This window comes from Neolamprologus brichardi, chromosome 17, assembly GCF_056152115.1.
Source record: "Neolamprologus brichardi isolate AB-2024 chromosome 17, ASM5615211v1, whole genome shotgun sequence".
Classification (NCBI taxonomy): domain Eukaryota; kingdom Metazoa; phylum Chordata; class Actinopteri; order Cichliformes; family Cichlidae; genus Neolamprologus; species Neolamprologus brichardi.
This window is the reverse complement of record NC_142120.1, coordinates 32,820,201-32,839,696: the sequence shown is the minus strand read 5'-3', so window position 1 is coordinate 32,839,696 and position 19,496 is coordinate 32,820,201. Positions and strand designations below refer to the sequence as shown.

The 19,496-nt window shown below is 37.9% G+C and overlaps 1 protein-coding gene across 3 annotated transcripts in view; it reads left to right on the top strand.

Moving 5' to 3' along the window:
- The first annotated feature begins 571 nt into the window (after positions 1 to 571).
- Positions 572 to 19,496, top strand: part of jak1 (Janus kinase 1) — a 32,687-nt gene continuing 13,762 nt past the window's right edge. For 2 of the 3 annotated variants that reach the window (XM_006808135.3, XM_035915492.2), the window contains exons 1-8: positions 572 to 840; positions 10,068 to 10,276; positions 12,804 to 12,927; positions 16,832 to 16,982; positions 17,335 to 17,498; positions 17,634 to 17,902; positions 18,657 to 18,772; positions 19,247 to 19,429. In XM_006808135.3, the coding sequence (XP_006808198.1) occupies positions 10,075 to 10,276; positions 12,804 to 12,927; positions 16,832 to 16,982; positions 17,335 to 17,498; positions 17,634 to 17,902; positions 18,657 to 18,772; positions 19,247 to 19,429 (1,209 nt within the window). In that variant the 5' untranslated portion in view covers positions 572 to 840; positions 10,068 to 10,074. The remainder of the gene's footprint in view (positions 841 to 10,067; positions 10,277 to 12,803; positions 12,928 to 16,831; positions 16,983 to 17,334; positions 17,499 to 17,633; positions 17,903 to 18,656; positions 18,773 to 19,246; positions 19,430 to 19,496) is intronic. The other variant, XM_035915491.2, reaches the window with a different exon arrangement.

Sequence of the window (19,496 nt, the reverse complement as noted above, 5' to 3'; positions counted from 1 at the left end):
TCTGCTCTAATTGCTGGAGCACAGCAGTTACGAGTAATGAATGATGAGTTTGAATACTTTAATATATTTCCCAATCTTTCTTTTTTATATAAATCTTTGCTCATTCACTTAACCTATAAGAGGCTTTAAACGCATGGCTTGTAATGGACTAATTTTACAGTGTTGTATTGGTTCTTAGATGGAGAATCTAAATGCGTCTTCCATAGTTGTAAGCGGATAAGAAAGTGGATGAGTGAAAGCTGGGTTTTACTTTTGCAATGTCACTTACATTACTGACATTCCTTGGGATTTTTGCATCGAAGATATTAAATGCAGTTAATAAATACATCAGTTCATTGTTTAATTTTACTTGAGTTTTTTTTTTTCTTTCTGTATCATCATCATCATCATCAAGTCGTTTAAGCTAAATCTGCGGCTGTAATCCACAATGCTCAGAAAGTGTGAATAACAGTTTAATTTATGTTTATCGCCGCTCACGGACTTGTGTCGTCATCTCCAGTGAAAGGTCTCACAGCCAATCAGCTGCCGGCTTTTACCGCCAGCCACTGCGTCGTTTTCGGGAAGGGGACGTTTCTTGTCAGGAAGGGTTAGAACTAGAGTCGAGGAAGGCTGTTTTCTCCTCCGCTAAAAAAAATACCGTATACTAACGGGGGAAACTGTGGAATTAACTTCGCACCGCTTTTCTTCGGGATATTTATACTTTTTTGGGACGTTTTGGAATTAATATACAACATCTGATACTCACGAAGCTTTTAGAGAAAGCGCACCGACTTGGTCGACGCGTCTAATGTACAAAACGAAACGGAAGTAACTTGCCAGCTGTCTGGCCAAGCTTGGTAGGTGAGTAAATAACCGTTTATTAAATATTTCCGTCGAACACAGAGCACGTCTTCTGGTCTGTTAAACACATCCTGTCGTTTATCATCATTCTCCGATGCTGCCAAGAGTAAAGATGTTGGTGTTGGGCTTTTCTTTGGCCATCTAAGTTAACTTACTAGCTAGCATGCTCACGTTAACCAACGTCAATGCACTTGATAGGAATGACACCGCCTCCATTGTCCCTGTCACAATACAGGAAGATGGGTCAAACTATAATTATATTATTTAAACAATACAGAAATACGCTGAAGGATGAGTAGGCTTAAGGAAAGCGAGGACAAATTATTAGCATATGTATTACACAATTTATGTAATCCGATTTACCGTAATATACAAAAAGAGTCTGGTTATGTTCCATTAAACATTTAACAACATGTCAAGGAAAATCGTGGATTAGATTGACATGGATACTCTGTGTTTAGGATTGTTATAAAGGATTTGGTAATAATGGTTAATCTCAGGATTTGTATCTGACAAAGTGGACCCAGAGGTGACTAACACAGAAAAGGCAGAATTACATAAAATGATTGGCTTCGGCATTTTTATGAATTGTATTCATTAGAAGAGAACAAACACATGTGGGATTAATTTTGTATCCTCCACATGAAATTAGTACACTACAGTCGACTGATCAGTTTATTGGCTTTAAAAATCAAATCTATACGTTTAAAAAACCGTTTCTTTTCTTTCTTTTTTTTTATATCAAAATGACAAAGCCACTAGTTTTATCTTTTCAAATGTGATTATTTCTATTTTCCTGTTTGTGATTTATGCCACTGCCGTTGTTTTGTTGTTGTTGTTTTCATTGTTGTAAACAAGACATTTAGCTTGGATTCTGGGAACTCGTGATGGGTCTTTCCCACGATTTTTGACGTTTTGTATAACCCACACAGTAGACCAGACAATTAACTGACGCAGAAGCCTTTGGTCCAGTGACACTAAGTGAAAATAAACGCCTCTTTCAGGCTGGAAATGTCACATTAAGTAAAATAAAGCCAAGCAGTGAAAGGTAAGTGGCTTTGAGGCTGACAGAGGTGGGCACTTGTTTTTTTTTTTTGATCCACAGCACACAGAAAAACACATAACCAAAGAGGCAGAAAAAGGTTTCCAACGTTATCACGACTTCCTAAAATTTCATGTTGAACATTAATTAGAATATAGTTCCTAGAGCTTTTCCCCAGCGGTACTTTTGGTCGAAATTTATTGATCTGATTGAACAAGCAGCAGATTTATCTACAATGATAACCAAAAATGATTAATAGATTAGTGTAATTCAAAAAGATTATTGATGACATTTTTTAATGTGCATACATATGGAAACGTGATCACAGTTGAACTTTACTTTGATGTCGTTGATCTCGGTATGCCCACCTTTTGGTATTCACCCTGATATTTGACATCAAAGAGCACGTTATGATGACTTTTTCTCCTGATAGCTAAGTGGTACCTTTGATGGTAATACTTGACCATATTTGAGTTTCTCTGTATTGTTATTTAAGTGAGACACTTATGTAACACATTATTGATACCTAATTAAAAATTGTTACAAAATGGTCCTTCTTTTTTTTCCTTTTTGTTTTAAGTTTACTTTCACTCATTACCTACTTCTTTTCTGTTTTAAAGTCTTATTATTAGTTTCTTCTGAAATCTTAAGTGCAGGTACTGTATGGTAAAGATTTAATTCTATTAATTCCATACTGATAAATGTTTATAATTGTGGTCTGGAATGTATTTTTTTCACCTTCTAAACTACATAACATAGGATTCAAAAATAATAACTAACCTATAATAAAAACAAAGTCTGTATCCCTTGCCATCCAATCACTTCGTCATGCTTCCATAAGTTAACAGAAAATAAAACAGAGCCAGGTTAATGAACAGTCTATGAAAATACTTTTATCTTTTGACTCATTGTGTTGTGGCTTAGACACAAGTCATATGATTATAACAAAAGTAACGGATTGAATGTGAGTCATCTGAAACAGAAAGTAAAATTTAAGTCTTTCGTAGAATTGGGCACCACTTAAACGATCTTTTAATTGCTTGACTTTCCTTAGACCCTATAATGGATTAATACTGCTGTCAGAACCCAGTACTTCTTGCTCTTACAGCATTAATAATTAAACTGTAATTGAGCTATAGCTAAAAGTTGTTGATCAGTAGACCAATTATTTGGTAACTGATTAATCATTTGAGCTGATTATAAACCCATAATGAAATGGGTGAGAAGCTAAAAAGGATTTTTTTTTTACTGACAGGATAAACATAGGGGATCCCCAAAATAAGATGGATATTATTATCATTATTTTGAACTATGAAGCAAAGCTACTTTGTAGAGCCAACTGTAAACTGCAAATGAGCTGAATAGGTTCCCTTTAAAAAACTTGTCCAACTTGTCTTGGGCACTGAATGTACTTGACATTTGAATAAAATTCAACTGAAGCAGAAAAAAAAAGAAGAAAGAAAAGGTATTGAGATGGTGAGAGAAACCACATCATCCGGTGGGGTGTGAGGCCCAGACTAGGGAAGGCAATTGTGTGGCCTGTGTTCTCAGTCACAGGTAGGACCATTTGACTTCCTTTAGTTTGATTCTGATATAATAGGTTGGTTCCAGCAGTCTACTGGCAAGCACTGGTTTACAAAATTTGTCCCATGAAGGACTTTGGATTTTGGTCTTTGCAAACACTGACAATGTAGGCTATGGTCTTATTTGCATGTGTAGCACTGGAGTTCCATCTGATAATCCAAGTAACATTTTAATTGCACTCCATAAAACTCATAAACACCTGTGCTTGCTTGAATGCAGCTATAGTACATGTATGCAACAGCAGAATGTCATAGGGGGAAAAAAGCTCTTTTTTTTTCCATTTTCACTTTCTTGATATTCACATGAATTTATCCCCATGGTGCTTTTAATCCATATTTAAATCCATTTTAAATCGGACAGTCTTAGTTTTCAGTAGTTAGGGAAAAGTGACCAGTGATTTCATCATTTTGGATTCATTGTGGATGGTTAATGCATGAACTGTAAATTATACAGTAATGTAAAGCGTGCATTTAGCACCCTACTCTGCCTAAGTGGTCCACAAAACATTTCAAATGTAATTGAGTTTATAGGAACGTAAAAACATGTGTAGCCTGTGTCTGTATTATGTTGACCTGTGTGGACATATCACAAACATAAGGATGTCGGTGGGAAAAGTGTTTTTCGTTTTTACAACATATACTTGGGGAGATCAGGAAATGGTTTCATCCCATAGTTTGTCCACCTCCAACTCTGTTGTTTGTAATACTTTGAGCACAGGTAGCAAAGCATGCATCACATGCTGAGCATGTCTTGACGTTAACTTTTCTTTTTTTCCCCCCTCTTTATTTATAAAGTTTTGCACATGTAATTTGACATATCAGGCCCAATACAGCAAGTACCAACCGATATAAAGACATATATCAAAACAAATTAGGCCATTAAAATTCGGATGATAACAATAAAACAGAAAAAAGAAAAAAAAAAGGAAAAAAGGAAGAAAAACAAAAAAAACAATAACCCACGCATAGAAAACAACAACAACAAAAAAACCCCACACAAAACAAAAATTTTTAGAAATCAACTCCCTCCCAAAACCATAACAAAAGGGAACCCCATGGTACAAAAGTTCAGTCTGTTGTAAGTGTTTTCAATGAGTTAAAGTAAATGATAAAAGGCTGCCACATCTGTGAGAACTTATTAACATTTCCTCTGAGTCTAAATTTTATTTTCTCCATTTTTTAAAAGAACATAACATCTTCCAGCCAACGTGATCGGGCTGGAGGGTGAGGGCTTTCCAAGACAGCAAAATTCGACGCCACGCCAGCAGTGAAGTGAAAGCGATAATATCCAGTTGCTTACGACTAAGGTTTGGGGTGGCGTCCTCAGAAACACCAAAAATGGCAACTAGTGGACAGATGTTAAGTTTTCTAACAAATATCTTAACTACATTGCCTCATCATTTTCCGCATTCAACAGAACTCGTCAATAGCTGATACAACGTGAATAGAACTCACTTCTTACACTTCTCCAATAGAATAAGAACCTGAATTGCAGTTAGAGGAGTCCCGTCAAGCAGTTTGCAGATATATTGCTAGTGGTTTTCACACATGAATCATATCAGGGCATTGCTCAAAGTTTTCCTTTCTCAGTGTAGTGAACAATATAGTTTCCTTTAAATGTGTTACTATTAGAAATGCTGGAAAAAAAGAACTGTTACTTGCTTTATTGTTACACTTGGGCACACACTCACAATTGGACTTTGTATTTGGGTTGGGAGGTTAATGGCAGTTTAATGGGATTGGTTTTGACTTTTGCATTGTCACACAAAGATGGATAATGGATAATGTTGAGAAAGGTTAGGGCTACAGTGCTTGTGTCAAGTATGACTCCTGTCTGCAGAACATCACAGGGGAACATTAACAACAAGGCTGGTGGTGACTAATACATCCACTCTTGCAGCTTCAAGGCAACACATTCTGTCTTTTTTTCTATGAAAATGTGGGCACAAGTAGAGGCATTCTTTGTTCTGACTTTTGTTAAGACTTTTAATTTTACCTACACCTCAGAAAATTCAGCTTTTACTGTCAGACAATTGTAACATCATAAACTCTTCCAAGGTCTTGTTTTGTTCGGTGAAAAAAAAAATGCTTCAGACATAATGTAGCCATGAAGTTACCGAGGGAACCAGCTCTTAACAATTTGTTTTTTCAACTGCTGTGGAAAGTAGTGGTGTAATCATTGCAAAAGTCTCATCGAACTGGTGTCACAAGTTTGCTGCCACGTCATTTGTGTTTGCTTTATGATAAACTTCATGATAAACTGTGTTTATCATTAGGATGAACTTTGTTTGTTGTAAAATGTATTTCTCATAAATACATCTTATGCATTTTTACATGTTAATATGAAACAAAAAAGGGATAGTGACTTTCTAAAGTACTGATGATAACTGAAGTAATAATAATAATAATGGATTGCATATATATATATATATATCGCTTTTCTAGGCACCCAAAGCGCTTTACAGTTCCACTGTTCATTCACTCTCACATTCACACACTCAGTGCTCAGAGGAACACTGCCTGAGTTACAAATAAAAAGAGTCATTGAAATTCTCTTCTTAAGAAATTCAGCTGTAACAGTGATGAAAAGTGATGAGAAATGATAAGTGCTAGATGAGGAGCTGGTGTAGGGAAACAAGCTTAATGTGGGGGATATGGCATTGAGTGGAATTATTAAACACCACCACCAATAATAATAACAGTAATATATACGGAAATGAGCTTGATAGGGATATATAGCGTTAGGAGGTCAGCGTTATGAAGTGTAGCCATAGAATGATTAATAAATGAAAGTTTTTCTCTTTTCCTTCCATCCATCCATTTGCTTCCGCTTATCCTTTTCAGGGTCGCAGGGGGCGCTGGAGCCTATCCCAGCTGTCATAGGGCGAGAGGCGGGGTACACCCTGGACAGGTCGCCAGTCTGTCGCAGGGCCAACACACAGGGACAGACAACCATTTGCACTCACATTCACTCGCACATTCACACCTAGTGGCAATTTGTTTTTCTCTTTTAAGTAGCTAAAAGAAACTTTATAAGGGAAATGTTCTCTAAATAGAGGCTACAAAGAGACTGAGACGTAAATAGATAAACAAACGCAATTAAATGTTAAATATTTATTTTTAATGCTACAACAAAAAAACAAAGAAATATGATTAACGAATGACTCTGAAACGAGAGCATGCAGGGAAAAATGTGCAGCATAGTTGATAAATGCAGCAATACAGTCATTTTTTAATTGTATCAATACAGAAAACTGAGTTAACTGAGAACAAGGCTAGTTATGTACTGCTGTGTGCCTAAGCTGGGTGCTGAATTGTGGTGAGGTGGGATTGCTGGAATGTCAGCTTCCTGCAGGATGTTGATATCTCTTGGTAAACAAAAAAACTCAAAGTTGCTCAAGCTCATCATGGCGTATACGTGAAGTATTGGCAGCAAATTCCAGAAACCAAATATTATTATGTGTTTTGCTCCTGATGACCTCTTTGTTCTTAATTTGTCAAGTGAGGCTTAATTCAGTCTTTAAGGTTAAATTCAAGTTTGTTTGTCTTTTTTCCAATAATTGTTGCTCCCGTGCCTGGGCTTTTATGCAATATTTTATTTAGAAGTGTGTTGTATTCCATGCTGAATAATAGTTAATTGTTTTGTTAATTGTGTATGTTGGGAGCAGAAGTTCTTGTGGTGAAAAACTGAGAATCAGAATACTTTAATAATCACTGAGGAAATTATGTAGACAAACACTCTAAGTACTAAGTAAAGGACAAAGAAATAAATAAGAAAAAAAGTGCAAGTAAAGAGAAAAAGCAGGAGCAACTGAAACAGGCTGCATGCTGGTTGACGTATGCGCACTTGACTTAAGCATTGCATGGCTAAAGCCCTTCCCCACTTGCTGTACGGGAATCTGCTAGAAAGTGCTGTGATTTCAAATCTCGTGGCTCTCTGGGGTCTTAAAACACATACTCTCTTGGTTTGTTGGTCTGCTTCTGTAGTGAGAGTGAGAAAGTGTTGTCCTGTTTGAAGATGTAAAGAACATGTCATAGTAGTGGTTCTCCTGGACTCTGCCAACATTAAATAATCTATATAGCACGTAGACCATGTTGTTCAAAAAAAGAATTGGTGAAAATGTGACACTTACATTTTAAATCCTAAACCTAACCTGTTCTGTTCAGCACATCTTATTATGATAGGCATGATTTCAACAAGGTGCTAGAAAAATTCCTCAGAGTTGTTTGTTCTTATTGACATGATTGCATCACTCCACTATTGCAGAACAGTTGATTGCAAATCTTCCGTTCCACCACATCCCAAAAATGCTCTATTGGGTTGAGACCTACTAGTAGCTGTGAATGGCATTTGTTTACAGTGATCTCATTTTCATGTTTGGGAAATCTAAATGAAATGCATACATGGTGGTATATACAGGGATGGACAGCAACAATACTCAGGTAGACTGTGGTATTTGAACAATGATCAGTTGGTAATAATGACCCCTAAGTGCACTAAGAAAATATCCCCCACACCACCACTAGCAGCAGCAGCAGCCTGAATCTTTGGTTTAAGGCAGAATGGAAGGTTTTCCAAATTATGACCCAACCATCTGGAAGTTGCAGGACAAATAAAAGCTCACAAGACCAGACAGCATTTTCCCAATTTCCTATTGTCCAAGTTTGGTGAGCCCTGTGAATTGTAGCCTCAGTTTCCTGTTCTTAGCTTACAGGAGTGGTGCCCATTATGGTCTTCTGCTGCTTTAGCCTGTCAGCTTCAAGGTTTCACATGTTGCTCTTCAGAGTATGCTCTTCTACATACCTTGGTTGTAATATGTTTTTATTTTAGTTACCGTTGCCTTCCCATCAAATCGAAGCAGTCTGGCCAATCAACACTGACAACTACAAGACACTTCTGCAGAACTGCCACTCAATGGATATTTTTTCTGTAAACCATAGACATGTTTCTGTTGAATATAAGTAATTGTCAGCCTATGTGATACAAACATCCATGCCACTAGAGCAGGGCGATATAACCAAAAATATTTATCACGATATACATTTGAAAATTTGCGATAACGATATAACTGACGATATAATTGACATTAGACAATTATATCGTAAAATACTTTACAACTCCACAACTTTATTAGTGCAAAAAACCCCATCAATGTATTTTCACTTAAACAAGCAGTTGTTTTTTATATGCAAATGTAACAGTGCAAATGCAAATTCCTTGCTGACAGTTTAACCAAAAGGCATTTCCAGTGGAAATTGGCCGACACATCCTCAGCATAACCATGTATAATATCCTCAAAACTTAAAAAGAGGGTATACACACACAATGCGGTAATATTATGTTGAAGCGCAGTACGTATCACTTCGCGAGGCACCTGCCTACGATAGCCGTAATGCTCCTGCTCCGACAATCCATCAAGCGGTGCGGCTTTGTAGCTTAGCAAAGTCGTACTGAAACATTTCGAGCGCCGTGTTCCACATAAAATCGTTTCCAGGTCAGTAAACACAACCAGAATTCATACATAAGGCACACGGGATTATAAGGGGCACTGTCGATTTTCAGAAAAATCAAAGGATTGATTTTAAGTGTGCCGTATTTTCCAAAAAAACACGGTAATAACGACGGCCCGCTAGCATGCGCTACCAAAAATAGTGCTTTGTTGTGTATCTGACAGACGAAAGCCAAACCAGTTCCACACCACTGAAGTTGCAGCATTTTTACAAACCAATTCTGGTTCATCCGTTTCATTCAACGATCCACTTTTGCTCTTTTCATTCTGCGTCGCCGCCATGTGCGTATGTAAACAAAGGCACTGCGCATGTGCGCTTCACCCATATTCTATCACGATATTTCATTTTCTGATCGTTGCCCAACATTACACCGGTATTACCGTGAACGGTATGATATAGCCCAGCCCTACATGCCACTTAAATCACCTTTTTTCACTTTGAACTTGAGCGGTTCGTCTTGACTGGCTGTCTTTAAGCCCAGGTTGCTGTTGTGTTCAATAACGTTATAATTACTTATGCTGTAATGGGAATGACTGTTAAGTAACTGCAAAGTTAGTTCTTGTGGTGCTCTCAAGCTTATAATGATTTTATTTAGTAATTAGTTTAAGATAGTGAACTTCCTTTAAGGCAATACAACTAAGTAGGAAGAACTAAAGTTTGAAAACCTATGACCATTAGTAGAATATTGAATATAATTGAGTTTTCAATGAGTTATCATGTGACTATGGTCACAATGTTATAGCATTAGAGCTGCCAGAGAACAAAAAGTGTATATTAAAATATGTACAGAGTAACACATTAAAAAATAACTAAAATATTAATTAGATTAAATGTTATAGTTTGAATATGTGATCCCTGACAGTGGCAGAGGATGCAAAATATCTGTTCCTCAACTAGAAACAGGAAATAATCATTAGGAACCTGTGGTACATGAAGCTTGTATGAGTTGCCTGTTCTTCATTCTGTCAACACAGTAAATTTTCACAGTTTTGCTCTCCACAGACCAAAATGTAAAGAATTTCCAAATGTGATTCTAACATTCCCACTTCCTACCCCTACCCCCTTTTTTCTGTTTTTTTTTTTTCCTTTAGGGTCTGAATGCCAACTTTGTACGCGATGGAGTTGGGCAGGCAACTCTGTTTGAAGATGAGGAAACCTAGGAAACCCCAGACTTCTTCCTCACCTGCTTCCATTAAAGGCCTGGAAATCCACTTTTACAGACCTGACATTGACCCACTGAAATACCCAAAAGGCCACTACACTGCTGAGAACCTCTGCGTGGACGCTGCCAAGAAATGCTGTAAGTGGCTGACTTGTTTACAGAATTGTCATTTGCCAGTTCTTTGATTTAATCTTTTCCTGTTGCAGTAATTAAGAGTGTATTTTCCTTTTTTTTTCTGTAACTGAATATAGTATATAGTAAAATGGGATACACAGATTCAAAAGACAAAAGCATAGAGTTATTAATAATGATTAGCTTTAATCTTATACCTATTGGGAGTGCAATCTTACATATGCTGACTGTCAAGTTTTAGATCTTGTCAAAATCAGAAAAGTATATTAAGCAAAAGTACACTTATTTTTGTCTCTGTTTAAAAATAATAATAATAATGGATTGCATTTATATAGCACTTTTCTAGGCACCCAAAGTGCTTTACAATTCCACTATTCATTCACTCTCACATTCACACACTGGTGGAGGCAGCTACAGTTGTAGCCACAGCTGCCCTGGGGCAGACTGACAGAAGCGAGGCTGCCATATCGTGCCATCGGCCCCTCTGGCCATCACCAGTAGGCGGTAGGGTAAAGTGTCTTGCCCAAGGACACAACAACCAGGACAGAAAGAGCTGAGGATCGAACTGGCAACCTTCCGGTTACAGATGAGCTTCCCAACCCCTATAACCACGGTCGTGGAACCAGATTATATTCGTCGTCTCTTAAACTGTCTCATTGCCTTTACATGTATGCACTAGAGCTGCCACGATTAGTCGACTAGTCACGATTACGTCGACTATTAAAATCGTCGACGACTAATTTAATAGTCGACGCGTCGTTTGAAGCTTTGTAAGATCCCAAAAGACGCAGGAATAAGTAGTAGGATTTAAGAGTGTAATAACGGACTAAAACAGAAGATGGCAGCACTGCATGTACAAGGATGCCAGCTGCCGTTAAACCCCGAAGAAGAAGAAGCAGTGTCCCAGAATTCCTAGCGCAGCCCTGCTCAGTTGTCAACAATGGCGGCAGCTAGTTAGTGTTAATATTACTCTTATTATTCTTTCTGGGTCACAAAATAAACGTTTAACATATTTTCAGGCAAAAATATGTTAAAATATGTTAAAAAATATGTCAGCTGTGTAAACTTCAAATATCTGCTTGGTTTATCAAGACATCACATATTTTCAAAAGCGCTCCAACGTTTTGCGCTGGGTAACAGACGTCTCACCAGCTCGATAACGAGCCGGGGTTCAAGGCTCACTAGAGCCGGTGAGAATACCGGCTCGTTTTCAAACCCACTGCTGTCTTTCCCTACTCAGGTTAAACATGTAATATAAGTCACTTAGATAACTTAAAAATGTTATTGTTTGGCTTTTTTTTTTTTTTTTTAGTATTTCATTTGTTCCTGAGTAAATCGGTTCGGCTGAGATTAAAGTTATAGTTTTTACACAGCTGAATAAAGGTCAAGCAGACAACTGATTATCAGAATTGTGAGATTCTCGAGAATATACTCCGGTGTCCTGTTATTTTTTAGATGGCAAGGAGCAGACGGCTGAGTTTATTAAACTCCACCGAAACAATCTGCAAATGTCATTAAAATTTAATAAACTATCATCTTGTCTTTATTTTTAGTTTACACATACCTTAAACACTTAAAGCTGTAAGCTAATGATAGTTATATAAGAGCAGATGCTGCTGGTGCAATAAGCTGTAAGTTTTACGTTCAATGGATGATGATCTGATTAGTCGACTAATCGCAAAAATAATCGGTGACTAGTCGACTATCAAAATAATCGTTTGTGGCAGCCCTAGTGTGCACATTTATTTCTCTAACTAAACAATAATACTGTTAGCTGCCTAGCTTCCATTGTCACAATGGTGGGATTTCAAACTTGATACTGAGAACCAGGAACATACATGATACTTTATGGATCTTTGGTATTGAAAGGTACCAGAAGCTTCAGTTTTGGTGACGTCCAGACAAATGTGAACAATGTTTAAATGTGATGCTGTAAGGAGTAAGAAAGATATCAATATCATCATTGCAGCTTTTTACCTGCAACAACTCACTTTCACCCAAGTGTGAGGTGAAAGTAAAAACATATGAAACATACAAAATAAAAGCTGTTGTTGCTGCTGTGCAAATGTAGCTCCGTAGTGTGAAATGTCTCCCAACTGCTGTCCTTTTACTGCCAGCTTCCTCCATGCTATGTTAGCACTCTGGCTAACAGCCAGTACTCTGCTGCCGTTGCATGGTGTAGTTAACTAAATAGAACTGAATTGAATAGAAATGCTGTAGATCAGTGCATTGTCTCCAGTATCTTATCCAGCTATTTGGGATCCAACCAGTATCTGATCCAGATATCAGACTGGCACATCCCAAGTCAGAACAACAGATGGACAGAGTGGAGCCTTTTCTACGAGTCATAAAACATTTTACTTTTGCAACAATATAGTGGGATTATTGCTGTCTATGTGTCTGTTTAGAAGCAGATTGTATTCCACATCTCTTAAACACTCTCTTTAAACAGGCTGTAATCTTCTTCCAATGTCATTATTCTAATAGCCTGACTATTGATCCCCCCCTCCCCCTCTGCTCTTCTGTCTCTCAGCTATCTCTCCCCTGTGCCATAACCTATTTGCCCTGTACGATGAGCTCACTGGCACTTGGTATCCCCCAAACTACGAGTTCGAGGTCACAGATGAAACCAGTATCAAGTTCCACTATCGCATGAGGTAAGAATGATGTCACGGCAGCAAATGAGCGCTCTGGAGTAGGGATGGGTACTGATATCCGGTGCCATTATGGCACTGGTTCTGACATAAACGGTAGTAACCAGACCGAAAAGCAGCGCACATTTCGGTGCTTTATTTCGGTGCTTGTTTTTTTTTTTTTCTTGAGATGTCATACACTTTAGATTCTAGCCAATCATTTTACCTTTCCAAGGATAGTAGGCGGGCCCACGTACGTACGTTCTTTTAGAGCAAAGCTACAGATCAAAAATGCCCAAGGTGATGCAGTCAAAAGTCTGGCTGTACTTCACAGCAAAAGATGCAAACTCAGCAGCCTGCAACAAGTGCTTTAAGGTGATACTGTGCAAAGGAGGTAACACCTCGAATCTGATAAAACACCTGGCGACGCATGGCGGTTTTTTTTTAAAGCCGAGAAATGCACCGTATTTGATAGCTTGCTACAAGACCTCACACCGAGCACATCTACTGCGGGTGTGGTAAATCTCCATTAGTGAGTTAGTGCGGATCGCCTCGTGCGTGCGGTTGGACGGTGCTTATCATTTTGCAGAAACAAAATAAAGCCTAAACGATACCCATCCCTACTCTGGAGTTGAATACTCTAATTTTCTATCATTTGTGAATTGTTTCCTGTATTGTATCAGAGGGTGTACATTTCGTGATACCAGAAGAGAATACTGCAAATAAAGTTAAACACTGCCAGGCTTTCTTTGCTTTAGTTGACTTGATAAATCTAAAACCCCAGCAGGAAGCAATGGGTTTCACATTATAAACTTTCTCTGTAAAGCAGCACAATTTGCTTCAGGCTCTGTGCATACTGACATAAAAAGGGGCATTTCATGGGTCATTCATGTTAATTATTTTATTGCTGAAAGTGCACTTGGGGCTATTGTTTTTTTTTTTTTTTTTTGCTAAGGTGATGACTGCACATTAGAGCTCTGAACTGGAGACATTTAAAAATTAAATATTATTGCCCCATAACCTGACAAAGAAGATATGGAAATTGCTTTTGCCTGTAGGCAGATCAAAGGGAAATAATTTTTATTGACTGAACAGGTATTCTTAGCATGTGTTCTAGGGCTGCTCAATTAATCAAATTTTAATCTCAATTACGACCTGGGCTTTCAACGATCATTAAAAATGACGGAGCCGATTATTAGCCCCTCCCTCGTGCTTTACTCTCGCGCTGCTCCGTGTGGCAAATCGAGCGCACCTCTCTGCATTTCGAACACTCGTCACAACAATTAAGAGGACCCGAGGGAAGCTCGGAAAGCTAAGCAGAAGTTATTTGGAGAGGAGAGTGACGCCGTTGGTTGAAATAAGAGGTAAAAAAAAACTTCAGTGGTGTGGAAACATTATGGGTTCGCGGAGTCAGACGTGGATCAAGTAGACAGTGTGTAAACTTTGCTACGGTGTCGTAGCTGCCCCACAGAGCAACACTGCAAAGTTCACTAAACATAGATGTTTACATTTTTCATTTATTTTTTTATATTGCAAACATTTGCACTGTTATCAGTATTTGCACACTATTTTATATTATTTTATGACAATCTTTAAAGTCATTATTCAATACATTGTTATTGTTAAATAAATATCGTCAAATAATCGAGATCTCAATTTCAGTGAAAATAATCGTGATTATCATTTTTGCCATAATCGAGCAGCCCTAATGTGTTCTGTATTATGCAATGCAACACAGTTTGTAATTAATTCTATGGTTCTATTAAGGTACAGCTTAACAGTTTTCACATATAAAACATATTTCCCCTATAGCGACTCGACTGTATTTAGAACATGCCGTAAATGAAAGAGTCAGCTTGTGCTTTCAGCTGATTTTAAACCGTAACTGGTCAGGGGCAGGTTAACGTGGTCTTTCGCGACACATAATACTCTGACTTTAAGCTCGACATAGCTTGCTAAGCTGTAATCCCTCCTAGCTAATAGGAGGGACTTGGTCGGGTCCCCTGACAACCCCCCTGATAACCAGCTAGGACAAGTTGCATACTGTATGATGCTCCGAGCCCGATAAAGCCTGACTCAAGAGGTATGGGCTAAAAAGCGAGATTATGCAACTTGTCCTAGCTGGTTATCAGGGGTTGTCAGGGGAACCAACCAAGTCTTTACAGGCCAGACAGAATATTAGGTGCTGGAATCTGGGCATTGCAACTTAGGCAGAAATTAAAGACGGGAACCTTGACTTGCCTCCTCCTAGCTAGGAACACTGTCAATTAGGTATGGAATCTCTCCTCGCTTGTTGGGATAGAGCAGTGGTTCAAACTGTATTAAAGCAACCATGTCCCAAAAACCCAAAGACACTATTAAGACTAAGTTCTTTTGTTTCACTTTTGTTTAGCACAAGCTAAGAATGCAGACTTCTGGATAGGGCAGAATTGCTTCCTTATATGTTTTTTTTTCTGTACTTGTAAGCCATTCTGTGTGTTCTGATTTAAAACAAAAACTTGTCAGCATCAGACATTTTTTCATAAATACGAGTGCTCTTTAAGTAAGATGATAGGATAAGACATTTCACAATAATAGAATAGAATAAAAATGTCTGGACCAAATGATCCATTTGTGATTGATTGGGGAGTTTGGTCATTTCTGGATTACAGCTTTAGTTTTTGCAGCGAGAATTTGTTGTTACTGTGGCGTGTTTTGAACCCCAAATTGAAATGAAACATTTGTTAGACCTTATTTAAAAAAAGACAAAGGAAAGCCAACACAGGACTCAACCGAAGGTCAAGGTTAGTGAGGGAGTTGTTTTGCTGCTCATAAAATAATAAAGTCTTACAACAGCTATAAAAGGAACTAAAAATAGGAACAGAAAGCAGTTTGTTCTACCATTTCGTGTGATAATGGCAAAGTATTGCACCAGATTCAACCCAGTGAAGAATACTTCAGTGAAGAGTTTATTTTGCCAGTTTTTTTAAAACCAGTAAAATAATGCCATATTTGTACTTGACTCTACTACCCCACTGTACAACTTGAGTAGCATGTCATGCAAAGAGGGGCAAAAAAACACTGTGGTGTCAATTACACTTCCTCTTTATCTGTGCTCTGTTTTGACAATAGCTAGTAGAGGGAAAATCAAGTGTACATAGAGCCTAACTGTGGTGCATATTTTGTGTATGAGCTTTAGTGCAGCCACCTAAAAACAAGTGAGTTATTATGATCATATCATGATATGAACATGGTCTAAACAAAGCACACACAAAGATAAAAATACCATCAGGATAGATTTATATAAGGTCAGAAAGTGGCAAAACAGAGCGTAGATACAGATATTTTTAAAAAAAAAGTTGTAATATTAGAGAATATCGGATGGCATATTTGACAGTATTAATATATCAGGTTGATCAGGTTTTATTAAATTCATGACCTTTTATTGAGCCTTCATTATTTGTTTTATTACTTCTTACTCTTCTTTTCATTCATTTTTCAGTGTTGCTTTGATTTAGGTTGCTACTGTTTTGTGCATTGCCCTTTGTCTATTGTTGTTCTTTGGAGGATGTAGACAGATACATGTTGTACACGTATTTCCTCTGTAAAGCACAGGCTAGCTTTAAAATTGCTTCGTTTCAGAGAAAACAGGAAAACGGGTCAAAAAGTAAAAGGAAAAAAAAACAACCAAAAAACCAAAACCTCAAACCTGAGATGTTGGTGTCACTGCCCAGCACGGAAACGCTAACTGGAAAAGTCAAATGGAGATGACAGATTAAAAGAGTAACAGAGTAAAAGTCAGCACGGACAGTTTTACATTTCAATCACTCGTCATCAGTAATGTGATGCAGACCTGCATAAAAAGAAAAACGAAGAAACCGAAGCCATAAATTCCCTCATGTGTATTTATGCTGTGCTGTTAACCAGTCCTCTATCTCTCTGTTGTCAGGTTTTATTTCAGAAACTGGCATAGCTCCATTGAAGGAGAGCCGTATGTCTGGAGGCACTGCATCAGTAAACTCAAAGGAAACAGCCCACAGAAAATACCAGAGGGAACACCGTTACTGGATGCTGACTCCTTGACTTACCTGTTTACTCAGGTTTGTGCTTGCAAGGTTTAGTTTAGACCCTGAATTGTTATACTGGTTTTTGTATACACAAGCTTTTACCCATTCATTGTTGCATGTATCAAGAATATATTATCTCAGATCACAGAAAGATCCACTTTGACTCAACTTAACATTTGAATGTTTTTGGTGTATTATTTTCTTCTTAGTTTTACTTTAAAATCCCATGAAAACACATTATCAATGAAAGCTCATTTTAAAACAACATCAGCTGGTACTTTTTACAGTGTGTACGATCAGTTTTCCATTAGAGTTCTGTTATGATCAGATGTGTTTGCTGTTTGTCTGATTATCTGCTAAGGATAAATGTATATTTGTTGCACAGAGCCAAAATGACTTTCAGACTGGCATAGTTCCACTCAGGAGCCCCCAGTCAGAGGCAGAGCAACATGAGATAGAAAACGAGTGTTTGGGCATGGCTGTGCTTGCAATCACTCACTACGCCATGAACGAGAAAATGCCTCTGTCCACTGCTTCCCATGAAATCAGGTAACACGGCTTTTTGATTATTGCCAAAAAAAACGACACCTACAACTAAAACACAGAGAGCAGCACAGTGTTTTATTGTATTGACAAAAATGTTTATGCATTCTGTCTTGATCCCCTCCTCTCCCCATTTCCCAGCTACAAACGTTTCATCCCAGATTCGCTGAACCGCAACATTAAGCAGCGTAACATTCTGACACGGATCCGCATCAACAACGTGTTCAAGAAATTCCTCACTGAATTCAACAGTCGCACAGTAAAGGACAGCAACATCACGACATACGACCTGAAGATCAAGTACCTGGCCACGTTGGAGGGCCTGGTCAGCAGCATGGGCAGCGAGGTTTTTGAGCCTTCTTCACTTAGTGTAATTCAGGAGGGAGACTTCTGCAATGGAAGTTACTACGGTAAGTAACTGGAGTGGTGAGAAGATGCTAATCATGATTTTAGTTTCCCAGGGAGTGTAACAGATTTGTGACATTCAACAGCTCAGGTTGTAGAAAAAAGCACCCTGGCATTTTAATTTTTGACTTCCAGCATGACCCAAATTTTTCAGAAGATTTTGAGTAACGAAAGATTCAAACAGTTACTGAGTTAATCCCTGTTAGAGTTTGAGACCAGTCAGGGAATAATACATATAATGAGGAAAACTCTAATTGCTACTCTACTACAAAACTGAGATAACTGCTTGTCTCTACTGTCCTCTGACAGTAGTTTAATTAGCTGCATTGATCTATAGTTGGCAGTGGTTTGGTATGTTTACATGTAGGCTACCTGTGGTGTCCCACTAGCAGATCTGCAAGAGAGAGAAAAAAAAAGGTTTGCACCTTGTTGACATCCAAATATACCCGAGACACAGTGAGAACTTTGCAATGGCTAAAAAACAAAAGTGAAAGAGGATGTTTACACATTGTAACATTAACCCACTTATTACTTAGTAGACCACACCCCGTACTTTTCTAAATAACGTGTGAAGATTACAAACACTATAGGGCTGATTACTGAAAGTAATCTGGGGATCTGAGTTTGTTTGTTTGTTTTCTTTCAAACATAAAGCCACCATAGTTAATAACAGATTATTTTGTAAACAATCTTTGTGTAAAATGTTATGTTTCTGTGCAACTACTACAATATATGTTTGCTATGTTTACCTGTTTCCAGGATATTATAATCAGAGTCTAGGACACACTCAGAGTCAGAACATGGAGGCAAGCCGTGACATGCAGGTCCTGGTTACCGGCACCACTGGTATTTCCTGGAGGAAGAAACCCGCTACAGTGAGTAAAAACCTCAAGGGCCTTTAGTTTCACAATGGTAAATTGAGTCTACAAGTAGTAGACAGATCTCTAACCTGTTATTTGAGAATCCCAGAGACGGCACAACCATTTAATCTGGCCTTAATTTATAAACAAATGAGGAAAACTTAACTTACTGGTGGGTGTTAACAAGTTCATACAAGCTTCAGTAAGTTAGGAAATGTGTGCAAAATTGATAAATGTAATCAGTGGCTTTAATAGAAATATTAAATGTTAAACATTGTAATATTTAAAGTATTTTAGTAAAACATTTTAACATTTTATTTTAACATCGCTTAATCACTTGATACATCTCTGATGCACTGAGATCTGTTACAGAATGTCATCGAGACTTTGAAAAGGTGATGCAGCATTTTCAGATTGGCTAAGAAAAAATTATATTTGTGGTTAATTGTGATTTGTTTATGAACACTGCTATGTTTGCTTTGTAAACAGTCGTCTGTGGCCTGTAGAGAAAAAGGAAAGTCAAAGAAGAACAAACATGATGCAAAACAGAAGACTGACAAAAAGAAAGATGCAAACGAAGGCTGGGTGGTCTTCTGTGACTTCCATGAGATCACGCATACTGTCATCAAAGAGGCGATGGTCACCATCTATAAACAGGACAACAAGAAGATGGTGAGACTAGTGTGTGTGTGTGTGTGTGTGTGTTTCCTTTAGTGTTTGCTCAAATGCTCACTTAAAA